The 24255-nt window shown below is 38.0% G+C and overlaps 2 protein-coding genes across 2 annotated transcripts in view; one reads left to right on the top strand and one right to left on the bottom strand.

The window, feature by feature from the left end:
* Window positions 1-8159: 8159 nt before the first annotated feature.
* On the top strand, window positions 8160-16224 carry LOC140320116 (receptor activity-modifying protein 1). The gene is made up of 4 exons (XM_072397912.1): window positions 8160-8382; window positions 9261-9306; window positions 10475-10628; window positions 14045-16224. The coding sequence occupies exons 1-4, from the start codon at window positions 8314-8316 to the stop codon at window positions 14277-14279; spliced, it is 504 nt and encodes a 167-aa protein (XP_072254013.1). The 5' UTR covers window positions 8160-8313; the 3' UTR covers window positions 14280-16224.
* Window positions 16206-24255, bottom strand: part of slc4a3 (solute carrier family 4 member 3) — a 68445-nt gene continuing 60395 nt past the window's right edge. Inside the window, exon 23 of the mRNA XM_072397908.1 lies at window positions 16206-22364. Coding sequence (XP_072254009.1) covers window positions 22287-22364 — 78 coding nt within the window. The 3' untranslated portion in view covers window positions 16206-22286. The remainder of the gene's footprint in view (window positions 22365-24255) is intronic.

Here is a 24255-nt window from a genome sequence, read left to right as displayed (position 1 = left end):
GAGTCTTGTGGCCCTCTCTGCCTGCTTCTGATTGCTGGGGGGTTGTGGATTGTGGCTCTGTACACTTATACACTCATAAGTAAGCACAGTTATCATGTGGGATGTGCCATGTGTATCGCATGTTCACACACACACACACACACGCACACACACACACATTCATTATTACCCTGTGGTTTGAGGTCATCTATATGCACAGTTGTGTTGTATGTGATTACTGCTACTTGTGTTTTTTTTTTTTTTGCTTGTTTGTGTGTTTGTCTTTTTCTCTGCTTGTCTGCTTTCAGGTGCTCCTGGTGGCTCTAAGGCTGGATTCCCCACAGAGGCCGTGGAAGAACTTCTGTTTTGTTTTTACAGGTGGTTGTCTGGTTTTTCATTGTTTGTCTCTTTCTATTTCTGTTCCATTTCTTTTTCTTTGCTCTTCCTGTTTCCCTGTCCCACGTTCCGATTCAACACTATTACATGTTAAATATTGTAACAAAAATAAATAAATAAGCAGTTGATGGGCATCCAGAGGAGCTTTACATTCATAAATCTTCCCTTGGCAAAGCAAATCTGTTTGGCATAAACAGTATTCAGATTACAATTTGGCTGCCATAATGCTGGACAGGACAAGGGGGGAGTTAGACTCAGATCTGGATGTGGAGTTACACTTTCACTGTAGATGGGTTCCTCACAAAATATATCCCATTCACAAACTCGTGTACTGGCTTACCAGTGCTGTCAGGACTGCTATGCAAGCCTGGTAATTAACTTCCAACAAAACCAACTTGGTGTTCAATGCTTCACCCGAGGACAGTTAGACATCTGGTGGGGCCAAGGATCAAACTGCCAAGCAAATGCCGACTGTCAGCATCTAGAACCCAATAGAGAATAAAAAGCTAAAGCTGATTTAGTATCTTACTGGTAAGATTTAGTTTTTCATTAAAAAAAAATGCAAAAGAATTTGAATAGTTAGCTTAAATAGAACAATATAAAACAAGTTGCAAAAACAAAAAAAAACAGTTTTTCCAAAATTGTATAATTTAATGTAATGAGCTTTGATGCCATTGGTGTCACGGTGGCCGAGAGGTTAAGGCATGGACTCAAAATCCAATGGAATTTTCCCCGCACAGGTTCAAATCCTGTTTGTGATGATATTCTTTGTGACTGGATAGTGTAGTGGTAAGATTGTGGGTGACTGGGGTTGGGATCCTGACCCCTGCCTGAAAGGTGATACCTCCTCATTAGGGATCTTTAGGCAAGACCCCCTTACACTACCAGCCTTTGGATTTTACTGAGGAAAAATACAGAAATTAAGATCGCCTACTGCGTGAGGAAGAAATTTCCTCTTCTTTGAATGACCAAAAGATGCACATTATGGTTTCTAGCCCTGCAGTACAGCTCCAGTGTGATGTCGGTGTAGCTCACTGTATTACATTGTTCAGCTCAGCTGCTCTGGTGAATGAAGTCATGTCTGACAGAGCCACTTAGCCTGATTGTAAGACTTTCTGGACTGGAGGGTGGAGTTATGGGAGGGTTTTACCAACTTGTCAACAGGACTCAGTTTTAATGTTCAAATGTAAGAGACTCTAGTTATCTTCAAAACTAGACTCTCTTAATTTTCTATTTCAAACATACAGACAACATTCTAGCAGTTCTTGAAGCTTTCTTGAGGCCTTGCTCACAGTTTTTTCTGTGGCAGCATGATGGCCAAGCTGTGCGTGAGTGCCTGGATTACATCTTTGACTGTGACACTGATCAGTGGGATAGAAGCCACGAAGTTGATAGCGAGGCGGCTTTAAAGGAGGAAGTGTCAGAGATGGACACAGATTGACATTGGAACCTTCATTCAATTCAATTTAATTCAATTCAATTCAATTCAGTTTTATTTATATAGTGCCAAATTACAACAATTGTCATCTCAAGGCACTTAAATAATATAGTCCAATTCAAGCCAATTGGAATTCAATTCATTGTAATCATAATCAAATGAAATCCAGTGAACTAATTTCAAAATAATCCAATTAAACATATGGAGTCAATTCAAAAAACAATATCCTAGCTAAGGAAACCAACAGATTGCACCGAAACTTGTCTTCAGTCCAATCTCCCATCTCATTGGTGTGCAGATTTTGTGTGGTCTACAGATCAAATAATTAATCTACATCCAGTTTATGATTTTTGGTGTTTTTGTGATTTATAGATTGTGGAGATTTTGTTTTTGTTATTGTTGATACTGTCATTTTTAATCTTCAAGACTGAAAACAGAGTTACACACGTGAAGAGTGATGCAGCACTGAGGAGCATTAAAATAATGCTATGGAGCCTGCTGTTTGTTTTCAGAGCTGTATTAGCAAAAAGACATTTGTGTTTAGAGATTACTTTCATAATATGGTTTTATAATAATTTTTCTTGTATAATTTTGGGCTTTTATCATTACTAAATAAATCATATATGTCACTTTTGACCAGGAACAGAACAATTACTATTTTGTGCCACTAATCACACAATTTAAATGGATTCAAAACTGTCTCTTTGGTAAACACTGAATTTAAGTGCTCTGCGATAAACAGTACAAAATGCTTAATCTGAGTATGTAATATTGTCAGAATAATCTACATGCCATGAATAGCAAATGGAAGTTCAGAATTTGCAATGTTCACAAAAATTTGAGTTAACAGAAAGTTCTAACACATAGATAATTACATATCTATTATTATGCCTTTACAATCAACTAAGATGGGAACACAGTTAAGACTTGCAGTTTCCTCCCCCCTCCACATGTAATCACATAGTCATTTTGGATAAAAGCGGCTGGCAAATGCATAAACATAAACATAAACATAAACATAGCGATGGAAACCTTGTGTTCCACTGAGCAACTGGCATATCACAGGATATCTATTTTGGGGCCTAATAAGCTGTCAGGGCCGTCATCTTTTTGTACATACTATTTAAAGAACATTATTTGAACTGAGCATAGTTAAAAATGTTCAGTTCTTTGTGATGTGTTGCAGGCTTTCTTACCTGAGAGCGGTAACCAATTTCAGTCACAGTAAAACTGTAAAACAATGCTGTACATTTATAGCAGTACAGTGGTACAACCATACTCGCCTGTTTGTTTTGCAATCCAAAACCCCCTTCTCAAGCACATGGCTGCCCTTCCCGAATGTGGTTCAACCACATTTCAATGTCATTAAGGTTTTGTGATGGAGTTACACTCATCTGTCAAGCAGAGTTTTTGTCCCATCAGACACAATACTTTTAATGCTTACTTTCTTCGTTTTGGTTTAGAAAGAAATCGATTTTGTTTTGTCATTATTTTTCCTCCAGCTTTCAGTCATCACTCGGTTCAGTTTAGAAATTAAGAGCTATGATATGTGGTTAGGTGAAGTAATTTAAAAGTAAGTGATGAGGTTTAGTCTTTAAAATCTACTTAGTTAGGGTCAGGAGGACATGGTGGCTTGCATTTAAACAGACCCTCTCATAACATACAACATTAAAATCTCTTTTTCTGGCTTAGTAGCTGGCAAGCCTGGGCCCTACTAAAAGAATATAGAAAACTGGCTAAAAAACATGAACAAAACTTTTTGTTCATGTTTTTTTAGCTACTACTCTTTGACATACGTTACTTTTAAATCTGTGCTGAGTAACACACATAAAAAATGCACAATCCATGCCCTTCAGCACAAATACAAAGATTTTGGTTTCATCAGATTTTACCACAAGGTTGGTTAGAGTAAAGTGATGTCTTTATAGAAGTCTGCAAAGTAGATCTTTGATGCTGCATTTGATTATATATTTCTCTTCTTGCAACATCTGCTGTGTGGGTGATCATTTCATATTCATACTGTCTGCATCGTTGCCTCTCCTCCTGCCCAACTTTCATTGCAGATAATAGTAATCATAGAATGCTGATTGGTGCACAAAACAAATAAGTGGAGTAGGGTTAAGGAGGCATGATGGGATAAGGAGTTATGCCACCCCGCCTCTTCACTTTTCTCCTGCTTCTACCCCGTGAAAAAATTTTCCATCAGTGTAAAAGATAGCATGTGCACCGTCTTTCACTGGCACACAGCATTTTCCAGAGCGTGTCTACCTGCTGTGTACTCTGTTTGCTTTGCCACTTACACAATTATGCTCTCTAAAGAAGGAACAGGAAATGTTTTCTTATGACCACTCCTCAGCGTTTCTCAGCTCACAAAGGCACTGTGACTGTATTATGTGTACGTGCTGCTTAGCAACTCTGAATGAACCGGCAAAAGCTGAACAATGTTGAAACGTTTAATTTTACACTTAAGCAGAACAACCTGATATCGCAGTGCTGAGCGATGTTTTAACTGGGCTCCTGAAAGATCCATCTCTCAAAGAGTCATTTAGTCAGGACAAACAGAATACCACAGGAAGGCGGTCACATTTTCCACAGTCAGTCATTTTTCTCAGTCAGGAGTATGAGGAGAGAAGTGAAAAGGAGGCCTTTTTTTGTGAGGATGCAGATGTGAAGCGTTAAAACTGATGAGACAGGATTAAGAAAAAAAAATCTTCAGAATAACTAAACCAGGAAGATTAGGACACCAAAAAAAAGAATTTTGGCTCATTCAGTGTGAATGTAAAATAAGTACTAGAATGAACAGTACTTATTTTGTGCTGCTATGGTGTTCTAGGTACAGGTTCATGTCTTCAAGGTGTTTTTTTAATAAAAATATGAAATTTCAAAAATAACATTCTGTATTAACTTTCTCCACACACAATAATAACTTTCTGAAATGTTCTTGGTGTACTCGGGGAAGCAGGGTCAGTGGCAGATCTGGGAAGCAGATTATCGTGCAATTACTCCAGAGCAAACCAAACAGCCCCGAAGCAAGAAGCCGGACTCTGTCCAACCTTCATTGTATGAAACAGTGGCTGTGCATGAGGAAGTGGGGCTGAACTGGAATCCAGTTTTCAGTGGTCACCTTAATCAGTAGGTAATAGGAGGTTTTGGCACCACAGTTGTCTTTCTGAATGCCTGGCTCCATCCACTGTACTTCTACAGTTACCACATGGGTCTACCTCTAATAAGAGAGGATTTGCTTTCTTGTTTCACTTCAGCTGTTCCTTGCAATGATTTACATGAGTAACATTAGCTATACTGCTAAAAATTTAATGCAGTATATGCAATGATTGAAATGTACTCATGTAAAACAATGACAGTGAACTCTGACAGCCCCACAGAGAGTTCAAGGCTGCACCTCCTAATATATCAGGACTTTGTCAGGGCTCCAATGCAACACGCTGAGACGCATGAAGTACCCCTTTTTTCATAACCATAGCTGAGTAGCTTTGGTGTCTAAATAAAATCAAACAGCTAGTTAGACTAAAACAGAAAAACAGTGGCGTGACAGGGAACTCAACCCATGTTGTCCAGGATCGAAATTATGATTCCGGCCACACCATTCATAGCTGTCTTTGTAGACTTCAGCACTTCTTAACAATTTAGCAAGACTTTACATAGTTTGCTCTTGGCATCAGGCATTACTGGTGTGGTTGATGGAGGTGTGATAATGTCTTTAATGAAGATTGTATCTATTTTATATGAGTGCAAGATTTCTTACTTTCATGCTCAGACACCAAAGTGCTACACCTCAGTTTGCCCTTGTCAGTACCAGAGAGGGATTCAGGACGCAGATGCAGGGTCTTACGGCTCGAGATGGTTTTATTATAATAAACACAGGACAAGATAGCGGCACTGCAGGGCGCTCTCCCGGCAGTGCGAACGAAACAGGCTATAAAACGCCTAAGCGCTCTCCTCTGTAACTAAAGTGGAGGAGGAGCGCGGCTATGAAAATTAACAAACGTAAAACCTCTCCACAACGGGAGGAAAACCAAAAGCTGTGAACTCTTAACAAACTAAATCACGCTCTCAAAATGAGGCGGATAAAACAAAGGCGCACTCGTTACAATAACAGAGGCTCTATGAAACTCAACGCTCTCCTTTAACGGAGGCGACCATGACAAGAAACAACGAAAAATCACTCCGTGAAAATGGAGGAAAAGCAAAGCTATGAAACTTACCGTTCAATAAATAACTAAGGCTATGTTACAAGGATAAATTACAACACAAGACCGCACTGCAGGAGAGTCGCTCGCTGCAGGCTCGTGGAATACGTGGGTTCCAGACAAGACAAGGACAGTGGCTGGTAATGAAGCTCGAACAGAGACAAAATACTGGCCCAAGACAAGGGAAACGCAGACTATTTGAACACACGGAGGACCAAGGGGAACAGGTGAAAACACTTGGAATCAGGGAAGACAATCAGACGCTTGATACGTGAGGAAGAGCAAGTTACCTGAAACGAGAGGGCAAGATTAGTGCTTTTCAAAATAAAACAGGGAATGACGAGACAAGACGTAAAACGTAAAATAAACCGTGACAGCTCTCACTTTCAAAAAGTCCAAGTTTGTGTGGAAATAGGCTCCACTCTGCCTCAGAACTGCTTGTCTGCACTCAGATACCCTGGTGCTCGTACAAATGTTATGTGCTCAAGTTTGGGCGCTTATTCTTGCTCACAAGCTAATTCTGAAGTCTTGCTAGATTTCTGCTCTCAGATTTCTTCTTTCCTCTGATTGTCGTCTAGCAGCTCCTACACCACGCCTAAGACAATCCAAACTCTTTTCATGTGTCGTCCCACGATGGTGGAATGACCTACCGAGCGCTACCAGAACAGGGGCGTCCCTGTCTATCTTCAAGAAGCTCTTGAAAACCCAGCTCTTCAGAGAGCATCTCCTATCCTAGCACTTACCTTGTACTTATCTACCCCCTCTATCTTTGCACTTTATCTTTCTGCACTTCCCTCTATGCCTGCACCCTATCTCTACTCTGTCACCTCTGACAGAGTCGGACTAGTGGGTTTCTTCTATGTAGTTTATTGTTAGCTTTTTGTATAGCTTGTTATATCTTGATTTGTAAGTCGCTTTGGATAAAAGCGTCTGATAAATACATAACCATAAACATTCCACCTTGTGTGAATAGGCTATTTCATAGCTGTGATAACTTGCCATGATAATAACAATTGAACTTAATTTTGACCCTTTTATTGTGCCATGATGGTTGACCATATTGACAGACCCTAACCCCTTAACAGATTCCTTTACTGCAGGCATTAAATAAATACTGATTCATTATATGTTTAAAAATAATCATATTGCTTCTTTTTTTGTTACATATTTCGACAAATTATGAGAAACTAACTGCATGTTCATCTCCAGTAATCTCCTTTTCATAGAGATTGGCATAAAGATAATTTCATTCAAACATAAGGTCTCCTTAACTTTATCAGAAACCAATTTGACATAATACATGTTTACTTAATCCACTCGGTGACAGACTACATTCTTAAAATACATGACTGTTTTTTTTTACCTCCATGTGTTAGCTTGTCAATTTTACTTGTACAGTTTTTCTAATATATAAACACTGACATGTGGAAAACAGAAGTAATAACATCCTCAAAATGAAACGTTTTCATTGGTTGTCATCATACTTGCCATTCTGTAGGTTGGGGGAATCATGGCAGAGTAATTATGCAAAAAGTGAAAAGCAGAAGAGCAGAAGGTTTGTGCGTCTTCTGAAAATGCCTGAGTACGAGGAGAAGGACCCACACTGGAGAGCAGGATATTCAAACATGCAGCACTGTATCAGAAATACAGCTTCGAGGTGGCACAAAGCATATCAGAATCCAAGCAGAGTTTTGAGTGTGAGGGAGAGCGGTAAACTATAATATCTAATCTTGAAAAGAAGGAATTATGTTAATTAAAAGACCATGCTTAATTCAAGACAGAAATATAAAAAAATCCATTTCTACTTTAAAAGCCTTCACCTGTGTGAACTGAAATGAACTTTTATAAGAAATGGGGAAAAATATAGTGCTGTCGTTCAACAAGACAATTGTACAACTTTTTTCAAGCCTCAAGTGAGTTGACAGCCCTAAATTGCCTCTGATTGTGAATATTTGTCTTTCTATTTGAAAGTCTGCTGTCATTACAATATAGTCTACTTTCCCATCTCCCCCCAGAATTTTGACTGCATGGGAAAAAAGGTCTTGATAAAACATAAGCACTGACATCCCATGTAACGCTTAGGCCATAGTTCAAGTATCTCTGGGGCATTGTGAGTTAAACTTGCCTTTGGAAACAGCCAGGCTCAGCCTGGGAAAGGAAGCAGACTGTCCTTTGCTGTTGCACAATCCAATTCGCTCCGATAAGAAACCAAACCATAACATCAGAGAGGCTTTGGTGTTACCAGTTGTGCATCTGACATCTGGCTGGTTTAGAAACAGACATTTTCAGCAAATGTTCTATTTTTACCAAGGATCTGCAAGAGGAAGAAAATTACAGCAACAAATGGACAGAAATATTGAGGTTTGTGCTTTTAGGACATTTTATATTTATCATCTCCAGGTTTTTACTTTATAACTGATTTATGACTGATGCATGGTTTGTGTTCAGTAGCTAATTCTAATTAGATGGATAGTTATGGTGTTCTTAAAACTAGTTTGACCTGCCACCAACAGAGCAATTTTGAAATTTTAATCACTGATAGTGTTTCTTTTTTTCATATAAGCACAGACAATTCATGAGTGCAGGTTTTTAAAAAAATTGTAAATAAATTAAATTGCCCCTTCTCACATTCCTCTGTAACATCTGTTCTCAGTGTTTGCCTCCCATGAGATATATTTGTTAGTTTGTTGGAATGTACAGGAAGCAGATGGACATCATCCATGCTTTTCTTTTCTTTTCAATTTTTTTATTTCAAAGAGTGTGGCTTGACTTCAGCTAAAAGTTGGAAAATCCTGCTTTGGAAGATATAGAAGACATAAATACTTATTATCTTTTAAATATTTGGAGATTTCATTCCAGTAAGAAACATGGGTCTTTTTTTTTCTCCGTCATGTATATTCCAACAGCAAAACATTTGGGGTACAGAGAGATTGTGAATTGTCTTTTTGATTTGTTCATGTATTTAATGAAAATGTTGTCTTACATAATATAACTCAAGTGTGGGGATGGAATTAGAGAAAACTGATTTTCCCAGTTTGGATGTTAACCTGGACATGTCAAATACCACAAGCTGGTGGCATGGCCACAAATCAGTTGGTGAAAACTCATATGGTTCAGTGTGCACGTACAGTATAAGAGAGGTTCCTCATTTAACTTTCATTCTAGTTGCAGCAGCTGGTCTGACACAACTGGGGCAGATAAAAATTTAATTTCTCCTAATGTCGTCCTTCTTTCAACAGATGGTATCAACTGCCCTCTTGCCAGCATTTATCTTTACTTGGACAGGTGAGCCAGAATTTCATTACACTCATGTATATAGTCATCATAAGCCTCAAAAGAGAGTTTCAATGAAAATGTATCAAGAACACCAGTTTTCTACACTAGTCAAGGAATATTAAGATGTCTCTCACATCAGTTATTTATATAAAATAAAAGATGTGATATGGTATGTAATATACCACTGAGAAATGTCTGACAAAGGTAGTTAGTACTTCTAAGATGATAACAAATTAAGTTAGGACATATCAGGTTTTATACACATTTTTGGATCCTTAAGTTGTACAGTGCAGAAGAAGCTGAACCATCCATCTCTGCTCATATCTTAGCGATTTATCATGTTACTGCAGAAACTATGGTCACTAACACCAACCTTAACCTGTCAAATTGGATGTGGGTGGAGTTAGGTGATCCAGCCCTGGATTATACTTAGACATACTTCAGTAAAATGTTTCATAATTATTCAGTCCTTCAATGACTATGCAATCATTTTTTTACTTCAATAGTGGGTTCACCAGCGAAAATAAGCCAGTCAATTCCTTTCTCACTGCTAGTAGTAGCATGTTTATCGTCAGTCCTCTGGGGACTACAATGAAATCCCTCCCTACTCAGGGACAAGCCTCTAACTACTACAGCATGACATACATACAAGCTAGCATCCCTTGATGTAGCTTGTATGTAACTTGTCCAATGTGAGGTATTGGTAGTTATTTGACTGATCCTGAAAACCTTGAATCTTCCAGAACACTGAGGGTAAAGGCACTACGACTGACAATGGGAAGAGATATAATAGCCATACTGTAGCGAGTGTACCAACGTTAAAAAAAAACAAAATTACTTAGTGGATAGATGACATAGCAGTGCACAGGAAAGCATTTTCTTAGCTTTCATATCAACTTCAAGGCACACACTTGTTGAATTACAATCTGCTGTATGCTACTTTCATGTTGATGTAACACGTTTTGTCCTTTTTTATTAAAATAATTTTTTATGGTTAAATCAGCAAGGCAATTTCTGCTCAGCCTCACTGTCTGCATTGAGAAACGAAAGTCTAAATCATTTTTTAAGCAGAAGGTCAAATTAAAATTTCCTGCAGTGATTAACTGAGATTAAACTGGCATTTGTCTTTATTTTGTGTTTACCTGGCCTACTACTAACTCTCTTCTATGCTGTGAAGTGTTGTTTTCTCCAGGAATAGCTTCCGAATTTGTAGTTCTACCATGTGACCAGATGAGCTTTGGTTTTCATGTTAAAAACTGCCTGTCAGATTTCAACAAGAGCATGGAGACAAGTGGCTATCAGGAAAAGTGCCCATGGCCTAATGTCAGAAGGTAAATATATGGCAGCTTTTATAATCTTTTTGCAAATTTACTGTTCTCGCCTTGGTATGCATGTGTTGCATGAGCTCAGCAAGGCAGATTCCAGTGAGTGAAAACACAGGAAGGCCGGATAAAGTGGAATATTACACACTTTTTTTATTGCCTTTTCAGTAAAGATATATAACTTTGAGTCATGGGAAAGTCAGATACTTTCCTGTCTTCTGGCTACATTTGGTCCTGGTCAAAGTTTCAGCTAATTAGTCATATTTTAATGAAAATGTGCCAGACTGTTGCTCCTGGGCTCATATTTCCAGACAGGAGTTGTTTGTGGAGACTTAAACTTTTGCCAAGCTACCTACAGTGGACTGCATTAGATTTTAATTATGGCTGTAATCGTCCATATTTCACTCTCAACATGGTTTGGGGCTGAGGTCTCAAATGTAGGGTGGAGTATCTATCATCACAAGTAGCCCAGCTTGTTGATCAGGCTTCCAGCTGTCAGGCTCAGCTGAGTCTCAGTGGATGTTTTCCATACTAAAATCTGTGACAACTGGTTGTGAGATTTATGGTGCTTTAGTGTGGCCATGGTTGCCTCTTCAACCTGTAAATACAGCAGTGTAATACTTATGGTGAAATGTAAGCTACAACAAACCATCAGAGAGAGATTTCTCCACTTACAAGCTTGGAGTCACTAAAGTTAGATTCTTCTGGCTGGGGTCTTTTTACAGTTTTTACTGGTTAAAGTTTGTAAAGTGGGAATGCATCCCTTTTTCCTTTCTTTTAAAGACAGCTGACTTTAAATCACATATGGTTAAGCTCAGACAATTTCCATGCTAAGTTTAGATTTATGATCAGCTTTTACATATTCTCTCAGTAATCAGTGGCAAAGCCTTTATTTGCCATCACAGCTATCAAACAGATTTAACAAGCTTTTTTAATGTCTTCACTGGATCTTGGGCCCCCTCTTCTCCTACAAGACTTTGACTTTGGAAGTCTTTGTTGCCATCACTCTGGTCTCCACTTCCCCCTTAAATTTTGAATGGGCCTCTGACCAGGCCGCTCAATAATGCTGATATTGTTCTCTTTTAACCATTTTTTGACAGCTCTGTCTGTGTGTTTTGGATCATTGTCTCTTTGGAAGGAAGTTTTTCTATAGACAACCTGCTGTTTTTCACTAGACTCTTCATGTTATCCTCTTTTGTCAAATTGCCTTTAACTTTGGGAGGGGTGCCTGACCCACTGAATGGAAAACACCCCCAAAACATTACATTCGTGTCATCATCCTTGACTGTGGAGATTGTGGGGATGGTGTTCTTGTGAATAACTTGTTTCCCGCAACAAAAGCAACATCTCTGTATCTAAACAACTTAAATCTAAATACAGATTTGCTGACTGAAGGCTGTCTTCTTTGTACAGCTAAACTTTTGCAAGGTCTTGTTGAGGCTTTCTATTCCTGTTTTGAGTCCACCTTGGTGTGCGTTCATGGAGCCAAGCTTTGTGCTGTGTCCACTCAAGTGTCTGTCGTGAGATCAGCAACTAAAATATCCTTGGGTCTTGGGCAATATTTGAAAAAAAACAAATAAGAATGCAAGAAAAAGTGTAATAATATCAGGAACTCTGAAGAAAGATTGTTCTTGAACTGCTTGAACTAGTTTTCCAAAACATAATGGCAGATGAAAAGCGTATAAAGTTTGAGTGTAGCAAATTTAAAATCTGTTTACGTTTGTTTTTGTTTGGAGTTTGTCACATTGCAAACAAATGTGTTTTTAACCAAGCAGCCAAACATGATTAAAACATTAATCAAGTAACGTACGTCTGAAAATCAAAGGAAAGTAAGCATTTCCCTCTCCTCTAAGACTCTGGGATCGTGTCTGCTGAAACAGAGCAGAGTTTGATTTAACCAAACTCCCTAAATGCACACACCATGTCACCAAATACATTTTAGTCACATTTCAGCTGTGGACTGAATTATCAACATTGTAGCTTGCTTACACTCTCATGGCAGGGATGTTGTAGCTGCTGAGGATCCAGCAGACAAACCCCTGCACAGTGGGATTATGCCAGCAGGGAAATGTGAGACATCAGTGTTTTGGTGTATCCACAAACTAGTTATTCCATGAACTGAACCTGACACCTCACAGCACCGGTGTTGGCTTTTCACAAGATTAGTTCACAGCGTGTCACTCCAGTTTTTATTATTATTCGTTTGCATTTTTTTTTTTCAAAAGAGAGCCCAAACTCTGCAAATTATGACATGATGAAGTATTTCCATGATGAAAGCGGAACAATTTGCTAGCTAGTCGCTGGTCTGAGGATAAATGTATTTAGTAGGCGTATTTCTAATGTTCCAGGGTAAGGGATGAGGTTAGGTTTTAGGCTTATCTTGTTTACTTAATTCCACTTCATCATAGAATTGTGAATTTAGATTTGCACTATTTCCATTATTCTGACTTAAACCGAAGATCATGTGGAAGAAAATAAGGAGTGTACATAAGGAGTATCAGAGTGATGGCAATGATGTCTTTTAATCTCAAAGACCTGGTAATCAAAGAGCCAAAGAGCAGTGGCTCACAACTCATGTGGAGACAATGAGACAATGATACTGATTGCTACTCTATGACTGCAAATTTAAGTTTTCTCAGTGATTGCTAGGAAAGGGCATGAACCATTTTGGACAAGGCATTTTTACTAAAAATTTAAAAATGAGGAATCGGGGAGGAATTCTGATTGTGGAACTAAGCTCACAGCTTCTCAGAATGGGGACAGTAGAGGAGCACATTTTTTATTCTATGTAAAACAAGACAAAGCTCACAAAGTTCATAGCAGTCCAAGCAAATGCTGATCATTTGACGCCAAGAGCCGCTGTGTCAGAGCTGTTGGATAGCTTACTGTTGGACTTTATTATGACACAGATTTAAAAGATATTAGATTTTTTTTCCCCCAGGATTCCAGGTCATTTTTCACTTCAGTCTAGTTAGAAACTAGATACATTTACACCATCTTTCAAAAGTGTTCATTAGTGTGAGGGGTCCTCAGTATTGTGACTCTGGGGTTTAATAGTTGTTTTTAAAATTATTGAAAAACATTGAAAAAAAATCTAATTTGGTGATTATGTTAAAATAGAAAGCATTAAAAACAGTGTCCACTTTCAATGCAGAATTGCTTTCAGGAACCATTTGTTTGATCCATTTAAAAATGTAATTAAAGACACCACTCCATGTGTTTCTCCATGATATGAACCGATTTGGAAATATTTTGAGCACACTTGCAAACACAACTCATGGCTATTATTGTTGTTGAGTTCAGTGTCATTACTATATAATAATTCAGAATCACCACACAGTTTAAAGAGTTATTGAAATCTCTGAGTGCTAAAATTCATTTTTATGTCATAACGTTTCCTTCTGTCTTGCTTTCTACTTCTGCAGCATCTACATCAAACTGAAGACGTGTGTGGAAAACTACACCAGTTCGACATGGTGTAATGGATCCAAGTTTTTAGTAGATGAACTCTTCTTAGAGGTCCACCGAATGTACTTTCCACTCTGTGGAGAGGTCCACGACCCTCCGTTTTTCACTCTGGTCATGTTAATTGCACCAGTTATCGTCGCCACATTGTTCCTGCCTCTCCTGTGTGTTCGTCTCGCAACCTGGAACACATGAGTGCCTTTTTGGGCATGCTAAATATTATGCTAAATAATATAGGAAAATTGAGGAACTTTTAAGCCAAAGAGATTGTGCTCAAGCTTACCTGCAGCATCCAGTGAAGAAATTAAGATGTCATGTAACCCCTGCAAATGCTTATAAACATGATTTTTACATAAGTAATCCAAAATTTTTTTCTTTTTAACTAAGTAAGCTTGTACGCTTTATGTGCATTTAGTGGATTTTGTATTGGGAAGCTCAATACATTTGGACAAATAGACATTACTGTAGACGTGGCTATTGGACCGATTAACACTGGCCCTTTTCACATATCCCTTATCAGACATGTGCCATGCATGCCAGACAGGTCAGCTTTGACCCCCCCCTCCAAAAAATAAAAAAATAAAATCACAAACCCTTTTATCATGTCGGTTGGCGCAAATAAAATAAATGCAAATAATCCGTTGTTGTTCCTCCCTGGTAATTCACAAGGAGACCGAGGCAGCTGAACCCAGAGTCATGACACCATCTGCAACAGCAGTCTAAGCTTGAAAGGTACGCATGAAAAGGCCTCATAAAGTCATACAGGCAGCTTGATATACTTATCTAAACCAGGGTACATGGACAAAGAATGAGGAAGTAAAAAATGGCCACCTGAGGAACAATTACAAACACCCTGAGGGAAATATTTTTGTAGGACACAATATAGTATCTGATACTGCAGCCTGTAGAATATGTTATAGCCAATACAGTTTACCTTTAAAGTTGGAATATATTTTTAAGGCAATAAAAACTTAAATTTGTTCTTTGTTAACTTTAGACAAAAATATAGAGGAAATCATTTCAACTTCCTTGTATTTAGAAAAAGAAATCCATAATTTTATACTAGCGGCTCACAAAAAGGTTGGGAGAGAAGCAAAGAAAGATGCAAAGTGAAGTTTAAAGGGTATACCAGTCAAGCAGCAGCAGATTGATTGGTGACAGTAATGGTGCCATGATTAGATATAAAATGAGTTTTGCAAAAAAATCTCCCAGGCAGGATAGGTTGTGGCTCAAGACTTTGGCTAAACTTGGTCAGAGTCAAGAAAATATTTCCAAATCCAAAATGACAAAGAACTTTTAACATCTATAGTGCAGAATATTGTGAAAAGATTGAAGAAGTTTGAGGAAATGTCAATGCGTAAAGACCTAGGACTGAAACAACCTTTGAATATGTGCGACCTTTGAATGTTCAGGCAGCACTGCATGATAAACTGCTGTCCGTGCACAAGTTCATCTAAGATGGCCAGAAAGACAGCAGACACGTGTTCTCAGGCTAGACGGTCAATTTTGTTACTTTTTATAAAAATTCCTAATATTTCTGGTAATGGGGGTTGCATATAAACAGTTACAGACGTAAGTGTGACATATGCAGTGCCACTTCACTGTTATATGCAATCAGTAAAAAAAAAAAATGTTTTGGATTGTACAGAACATTCCTATCAGTTGAAAATAAATCTTATTGTGAAATTAAAGACATAATTTTCAAACAAAAATCAATATGTTCAGACTCTCAAAACCCTAATCCTGTCAAATTGTCTCAAGCTTCTTGTTTATAGCATCAGTTTTTATCCTCGAATATTAAGTTCTGTTTCTCAGTAGTTCAGTGTACAGTAATATTTGGCAAATCAGCTTGTAGACATGTACTTAATTTGGTATATCTGAATATTTTTCTCCAAATGTTTTTCACATTCTCATCATTTTGTTATATATCTTCAACGAAACTTATCGATGGAATTAATAGTAAGGACATACAAACCAAGATGTACTGCAATCTGTTCTCCATTCAAGTGGCACTTGATTTGTTTGTTTGTTTTTTGCTGTTGTTGTGTTTTTGTTGTTTTATTTTTTTTGGGGGGGGTACAATGTTTTTATGTTGATGAAAAAAATAACTTTTGTTTTTTTTACACATAATAAATATTTATTTCAGACAAAAAAAAAAAATTGTTGACATTTGTGAAAACATCTTTACAGTCATATGGACCTGCTATTCAAATATTCACACGGCCAAAGTGTCAATCTGCATCACAAACGCAAATATATTGCATTTCATAATTTATAACTATTATATTTTACATGAGAATTATGAAACATGAAGAGTTGTTTGCTAAACTAAACAATGTAAGCCTCCACCAAGCCATGTTATGAATTTCAATACGATTTCAATAATGACTTTTGCAGACAGTGTAATCAGCTACCTGCACTCTACTCACCCAGCATAGTAAAGAACGGCAATGTTGATTATCTTGCAATCCAAAAAGAGCAAAACACCAGTTTTCCCAAGAACTGCAGGGTAAATTGCCGGACGCCTGTGTTTCTCTTTTTCAGCTTTGAAGTTATAACTACATTTATAACAGTGACTGTTGTAACCATTACATATTGAGGAGGTTTGTTTCTTCCTATGTTCCACAGATTTGATGTTTTATGAAAATCAGGTCCTCAAATGAGTATGGCATGTTTGTTGAAATTAGTTCTGGATGAAAATAGTTCTAAAAATACTGGAATAAAACTTTTTTATATTAGAGATATTTTGTATCAGAGACAGTAATGGTGGCTATTTACATCAAAGAAAAATTGAAAAGAAAAATAATAATTTTACAACTGAAGAGATCAGCAAATGTTATACTGAAGACCAGAATTAAGATTTGAATCTTGCTGAGGAACTAATGCTTTAGTATGAGTGTAATCGCATAAAAAATTAAAGACATTCTAATAGTATTCAAAAGATACTATTTACACTAATTTTGTTGCACTTAGGAAAACATCAGTGATCAACCTTACCTGGAACATTTGATCCTTTTTCACACATATCTGATTTATAGCTCTATAATAGTTGAAGCCAGTACACTGTTCCATATGCTAAAAGTCCAAGGCTGCCAAGAGTCTTTACCCAGGCTGATGATGGTGAATTAGAAAATAACAGAGCTAAGTCTCAGATTTGGGTGGGTGGTCTGCCCTGCTACAATGGAGGTTTAAGGTGACAAAATGTGGTGAACTCAGAATACAGACATGGCTGAACCTTTTAGGGTCAAAATTAGTATTTTTCTTTTCATATCGGATATTTTAACATCCAACGCTCAGACAGTGCCGAGTGGCAGCTCCACACCTTTCATTATTACAAATGATAGCCACAATTTAACTTTTTCTCTCGTGTAAATACAGGAGGGATGTTTTGCTAAGAATATGTCGGCCAGTTCTGTCTTGGTTATTCAGACACACGGATTCTTGTCATAACAAAAGCATGTGGATGCGTTGACCAGTCTAACAGACTTTTTCAGAATTCTCAGACAGCAGCGAACATACATGCAACACAGTACCTTCCTGTAGTGAATCCAGTTAACATGGGTTAAGAAACTAATTTGCAGTTAGTTTTGAATAGGAAGAACATTTCCTGACAGTTACTCAAATCATTGTTCCAAGGCAGATTGGTCTCACAAGAAAAATACTTGACTGGAACTTGGTTCTCTAGCATCGCAGCCTATTGTGTATTGCCATCAACATGTCATCAATGCAAAGTCACATTTGTGACAGTTTCCTGTAATGCTAGATGTGAGCATACAACAATTTGCAAAGGAAAACATACGAATGTAGCATTTTATGAGCCTTGAAATGGAGTAATTTTCTAAAACTTAATGCATTTGTGACAGTTTTACGTAGTGCAATATGAAGGCATGTTATGATTTTGAAAGGCAGACATAGGCTAATAATGATTTTGTGGCCCAGTGTGGAATGTAAATGACATCCACAAGGGTGAGTCATGTTACACAAAAAGAGTGTATTTTTGCTTTAGTTTAGTTTTGTAACCTTGACCCAGTGATGTGCCTAAATCCAAGGCAGGAAGTGACCAATCTTCGTCATATGTTGTGTTTACATGCAGCCAAGGTACCAAGCAAAAAAGTAATACAAATATTTCAGTAAAGTCTTTTTGTGTATTCTTATATATTGGTCTTGATCACACATTACACAAAAGTGCATTAAAAGCACTGAATAAGAGTGTTTCTTTTTTCTTTTTGTGCAACTTGTTCCAGGTGTATCCCTTTGTCTTCAGACAGATTATCTATGTTTATCAAAGCAAGTTGTGAGAATACACAGAGATGTCTTGAGAAAAAAAAAACTCGTTCAAAGGGTAATTCAAAACAATTTGAGGACTTCAGTATCAGACTTCTTGCCAAAACATGTCTGGCTTGAAGGCTTCAAAAAGACTTGTAGATGTCCAGCCTTTGAGAGCCCCTTGAGTGGAAGACTAACTGTTCACTTTTTAAAATGTTATATGTATATATGTAATTATCATAAAAAAATTTTGTTAAGTTAAATGTCTAGGTTGTTTTAAATGTTGTTACTGTGGGACAGTATTTGATTTAGCTATTTACCTAATAACTTTGTAATGAATCAACTTCAATAAATGGAACTTGTGAAAACACATGGCCTTCATTCAGAAATACTACATAGTGGAAGCAAATACTCTTAAGAGCAAGTCTCAGGGTCTTTACCCTTAATTTGCCATTCCAGCCTTTGTAAAACCTGAAACATAAACACTTGGTTGAAAAGGTCCATCAATAATGCAAGTCACTTTAAACTAAACTGCTGCAAAGGACTAATGTAAAGCACATTCTGTGACTCATTAACTAGGGGAGCTTCAGAATTGAACACAGACTACAGCAGGTGTTTGCTTCACATCAAAGTGGGGCTTCATGTGGAGGCCTTAAGAGAACAATCCGGGAGAAAAACATGATTCATTTACAGCTACACCTCTACGTCACCTTGCTGCAGTAAACACATAATTTCTTCACTTGACCTTTTCACTCCATTGTATAACATAAAAGCCTGGACTGTGGGTAATATATTTTTACGTTGCATGTGCTTGGTCAATTTTGACTGCTCTATGTACACAAAAAAGTCAACAAACTAAAAGGCTGGGAAGTAATATTGACAGATCGAAGGTCATTTTCCCCCAAGGCAGAATTCAGAAATGTAGGACAGTAAGTGAAATGAGATGCACTCATTTTAGTTATCAGTATACATAGATTATAGTAACTTTAAAAGTAGGATTTTATTGGACTTAAGGTGTATTTTACAAGACCATAAAAGGTCTTGATGAGACTAGAGTGCCCTTACAGTTTGACTTATATTTTTTGTGATCTATTTGAACAATTGGTGTGTTGGTCCTGTTTAGTTATAATACCCTGCCAGTTAAGCGCTCTGCAGACGCTATTGAAAAGGGGGAAGATGTGACACTTTATATGATGCATTTGGAACACATTACTTGTTTCAAAAGTCTGATCGGTGACAGTATAGATGCCGACTGTGAGCACAGCTGTAGTGGCCTGGCTTTGAGAAGTGAAGCTGCAGTTGGAATTTTGATTTTACCGCAATTTCACTGAAAGCTCACCCAAACCCCAAATTTACTATTAGCTACTGCATGCCCTGTTTTTAACTGGTAGAGTAACAAACGCTAGCAAGAAAAGCTATCATGAGAGGATAGTCACAACACTCAGGCATGTGGAGAGTGGTCTGTGGAAGTACTTTAGATTCTTAATGATAGATGTAAAAAAGCAGCTATTTTAACACAACAAGAAGTCTGAGGACTCATGCTAGCATACCACAAGAGTGAGGCTGCAGAAGCACTAAAGAAAAGCAGAGCAGAATGTTCAGCCTTCTTTGACTGCCTGCTATTTGGCACAGTCAGCCTCAGCAGGCTCCGCACCATAGTTTCACATAGTTCCCATCATCACAACCAGGAACTTCACCATGCTCTGAAAAACGTCCTTGTTGGCAGGTAAAACAGTAAATGAAATGGGAGCTGCACATGTTTCTGTCTGATGGGATCAAAATTACGCATCACTTTACATCAGTGCTAATATAATTGCAATGCAACTTATGGTGACTAACAGCCAAATTATTTCAGTCAAAGTCGAAAGTAGTTTATGAGTAAATTAAACAACAACTTTAGGGTGTTCTGTTGCATTTGGAAGTGATTAAGAAGACACCTCTTTAGCATTACTGACTCTTCCATATGCTATCTGCTGTGGAACTTCTATGTATAATGACTTGAAACCAAACTAAATATTTGGTAACACTGAGAGTGCAGAATCATTACTTAAGCTAAGCTAAGTCTTTGTCATACCTCTGTCTAAAAATGGTCTTTGATTTAGGTTTGAAGTTATGACATCTCTACTCTGCTAGATTGTTATCAGAAACCAAGGAGCTCACACAGCTATATTGCACCACAGACATACTGTCAAGAGGGCAGTAGACTATTATATCTTCATGACCATCTGCTGATATCTGATTTTTGCCCACCAGGTTTAAAACACTGCTAGGAGGAAAGAAATGGGGAAAAAAAAGCTTCTAAGGGCCCATGAATAATATAATCTTCTAATAACCTTCTTCACCTCAGCTTCTTATCGTCATTACACACAGAATGCTCTTTTAATATGAATTCTGATATTAAAAACCTCATTAGTGTCTGAATTCTCTTCTGAAAGCTTTTCTGCGTGGCAAAAAGGTGGCTTCTGAAAGCTTATGCTGATTAATATTCTCTTTATGGGTTCAAAAATATGGGAGGTGAAAAATCTCCTGGTCTTGAACACTGATAATGATAGCTTATGCTGATTAATATTCTCTTTATGGGTTAAAAAATATGGGAGGTGAAAAATCTCCTGGTAATGAACACTGATGTTACATTGTAATTCAACGCTCATAGCCCTGAATGTAAAAAAATCATACATCCTGCTAGGATCCAACTGCTCCCTAGAATTTTCAGTACTTCAGTACTTTGAGTTTGTGTAGTTCCTATGGTTTTCCAGTCAACTGTGTTAAATCCCTGATGACATCTGTGAAAAATGCACCTCCCAATAGATATCTTATAGAAAAGATATAAGAACAGATGAATAATGACATCTTTTCAGTTTCAGATGTGTCAACCTATCCTATGTTCCTTTTTTATTTGAAACTAACTCTTTTAGTAGTTTAAGGTACTTAGATTCTTAACACCAGTGAGAATCTTGCATGGCAAAAAGTCCAAAACATCACAAAATAAATAGATACAACAAATTAGAAAAATAAAGGTCAGGAGAATGTTAGCTATAAGCTTTGAATTAACACACACAGACACACACAAATATATATATATATATATATTTGTGTGCCAAGGTCACAATAATATGATCAACGGATCAGTATGAAGGATGTCAAATACCTGACAAATCCCAGTAACACTATTGCATGGTCTTGAGGAATTTTGGCTTCAAGTAGACAACTACATAAAAAAAATATTAGTGTTGGGAGCTCTTTTGAGTGTTATTTTCTAAAAGTCTGTGCTAAAAGTAAGGGGGTTACTTGGCTTCTTGCTTACATATCATTGTAACTATCATTGTAAAAGGCAGTGGTAAGACAGTGGCAAAGAGGAAAAAGGAAGGTAAACTATAGGCAGTGAAATGTATTCAGGGTTTTGAAGTTAGGGCCAAATAGTCTGAAAAAATGTTTGATGAAAACACTTGTCCTGAAAAACAAAATAAGAAATGTATTCTTTTTTGTGTGGGTGTGTGGGCTTGGTTCAATGCCAAAAAAAGCCTAAACTTTCCAGCCCACTGTTGTCCTAGAGGTCACCATCATCATTGCACTTATGCCCAGAACCCATGGAGGAATTAAAAGGGTTTAAAGAATAAAAAGTGTTCATGTTACAAGTTATGTGTTCTGCTAGATCTGTACTGTCCACTTCAGGTACGCACTTTGAGCTATTTTCTGGCTTCTGACAAAATAACATCTTCAGGGAATTTAACACCACCACCACCACTATGATGATTTAAAAAAAAACTGGAATAAACAAAGGTGAGAGGTGCTTATCCAGTGATAGCTTTCATGGTATTATGAGACACCATTACAGTAGCTCCTTTTGCCCTCGTCACAGCTACCCAGAGACACGGAGGTTTCCAAGCTTGTGTGCTTTGACAAATTAAGTTCTTATCACCAGGGTCCACTATAAATTTACACTAGCATATGGATCTCGTTGTACTCGTCTCGCCCATCCTCATCAAAGTTGGGAGAATCCTCATCGCAGTCCAGCTGTGGAAACACAAATGATCTCTTTTATTTTCATTCAGGTCAAAATCAGGAAACTTACATCTATTTCACAATGGGAAAAAACAAAAAAAATGTTAACACTAACTAAAGGTATAAGAAACACACCAGTTCCATATAAAACTACATTGGGTAGACGTGCTAATATTTGATTGTACTGCGCTCACATTCACTGACACTGAAACTGTCACAATCACCAAACAACAGATAAAAAGAAAAGCGATGGATCAATTTCAGCCTAAGTAATATAACTGATATATCACTTAATGGCTACCTTATGGCATTTAGCATAAACACAGATGCTTATGTGGACATTAGTGAGAGGACCTGTGTTAAATCCTTAAATCCTTTCCAATTGTAAGTAGTAACAGGTTTACTTTCAGTGCTCTGGGGACTTCTATGTTTTCAGAACAGGTCCAGAAGCTGTAGGTTACATTGTAACCTTAGTTGCCTAAAACCTGCTATATATTACACATATACAGAGAATTTAACTGACCTGATAGATGAATTGAATAATATTTTTTCCAGATCTTTGTAGACCTGAAAAATCTCTGTGATGCAGTAGGACAGTCTGTGAGTTCAAACTGTGAGCTCATTTTGCCCTGATCTACAATTGCAATGCTTTAAACAGTGTATAATGAGGACAGAACAGCCCTTGCTTTCCCTCTGCCTGCAGAGAAAACAAGTGGCACAGCTTCATTGTCTGACTGAACATCTCTTCACAGTCACCTGATAGAGCCATGGATGTGAGGGTTAGGGGGAGAAAGGTTCTGGTGAGCAGAACTACTTTCCCATCATTTGGCAGAAACCTGAAAAGCTCCTTGTGATCTGATGCTTTCAGTTCCCCAACTTCCTTTGTTGATGTCACAACAAACAGAAATGCTACGTTGAGTGACAGCCACTTCAGGCTCACCGACTCCAGGGGTTTAAAATGGGAGCGCAGCAAGGCATCTAGGATCAATGCAAGATCCTCAGGCAGTACTGCTGGGACTTGAACAGGAGCTCTCAGTATTCACACATCCTCAAAAAAATGGGCAATAATGACCCTGCAGTCCTTATAAAGTTTGTGCCTCGCTGCTTTAATTGCAGCCACTATGTCAAGCTGATCCTGTAGAAACTTTAAGATTTCTTGAGACCATACGTAAGTGGGTCTGCCTGGTTAGCCTTGCTACCCACAGTAACTAAAACATCCTCAAATGGTAAGACAGTGTGTCCGCAACCAGGGAAACGTAGGGAAAAGAGGGAGCATTAAGACGACTCCCTGGAGACAAAAGGATCTGCAACAGCCATCCTGAAGCAATGGTACATCACTTCCACTATCTCTGAGTGGAGCCTCCATTGTCCCAGGCCTGATCTTCTTTTTAACAAACAGTTCGCAGCTTGATTCTCCAGACGAGGCACTTTCAGGGAGTGAAAGTGTGGAAAAGCCCATATCCAAAGCTCATTTGCCACTCTGCAAAGGCATAGAGAGCCAAAGTCTCCACTATGCCTCTGCCTTTGTGCACCACACCTCAGGCTGAAAATTGGTGTCATAGACTTATCTAACGACATCAACTGCCCAAGGTATACTGGATCCTGCCAATTCCTCCTTATAAGATTGCTCAGGCATCTCCACCAGCACAGGGCTTGTTACCAACCAATCACATGTACTTTGAACTACAGCTGCATCTGTTGGTGCAGCCTTGAAAGTACTCTGCCTCTGCTGGTAGACTCCAGTAGTGGTCCTGGAGTCTATGACAATGCTAAGAAACTGGGTGCTTAATATGGCACCAGCCTGCTCTTCCCCGTGTTGAAGAAAATACTTGTTACAGGACTCAGGTGATGTGTTCCCATCAATACATATCATAGCCAGAGCTGATAAAAGCCCACATCTTAC

Source organism: Leuresthes tenuis, unplaced genomic scaffold (assembly GCF_036924035.1).
Source record: "Leuresthes tenuis unplaced genomic scaffold, fLeuTen1.0.hap1 SCAF_12, whole genome shotgun sequence".
Lineage (NCBI taxonomy): Eukaryota > Metazoa > Chordata > Actinopteri > Atheriniformes > Atherinopsidae > Leuresthes > Leuresthes tenuis.
This window is presented reverse-complemented; position numbering and strand designations above follow the sequence as displayed.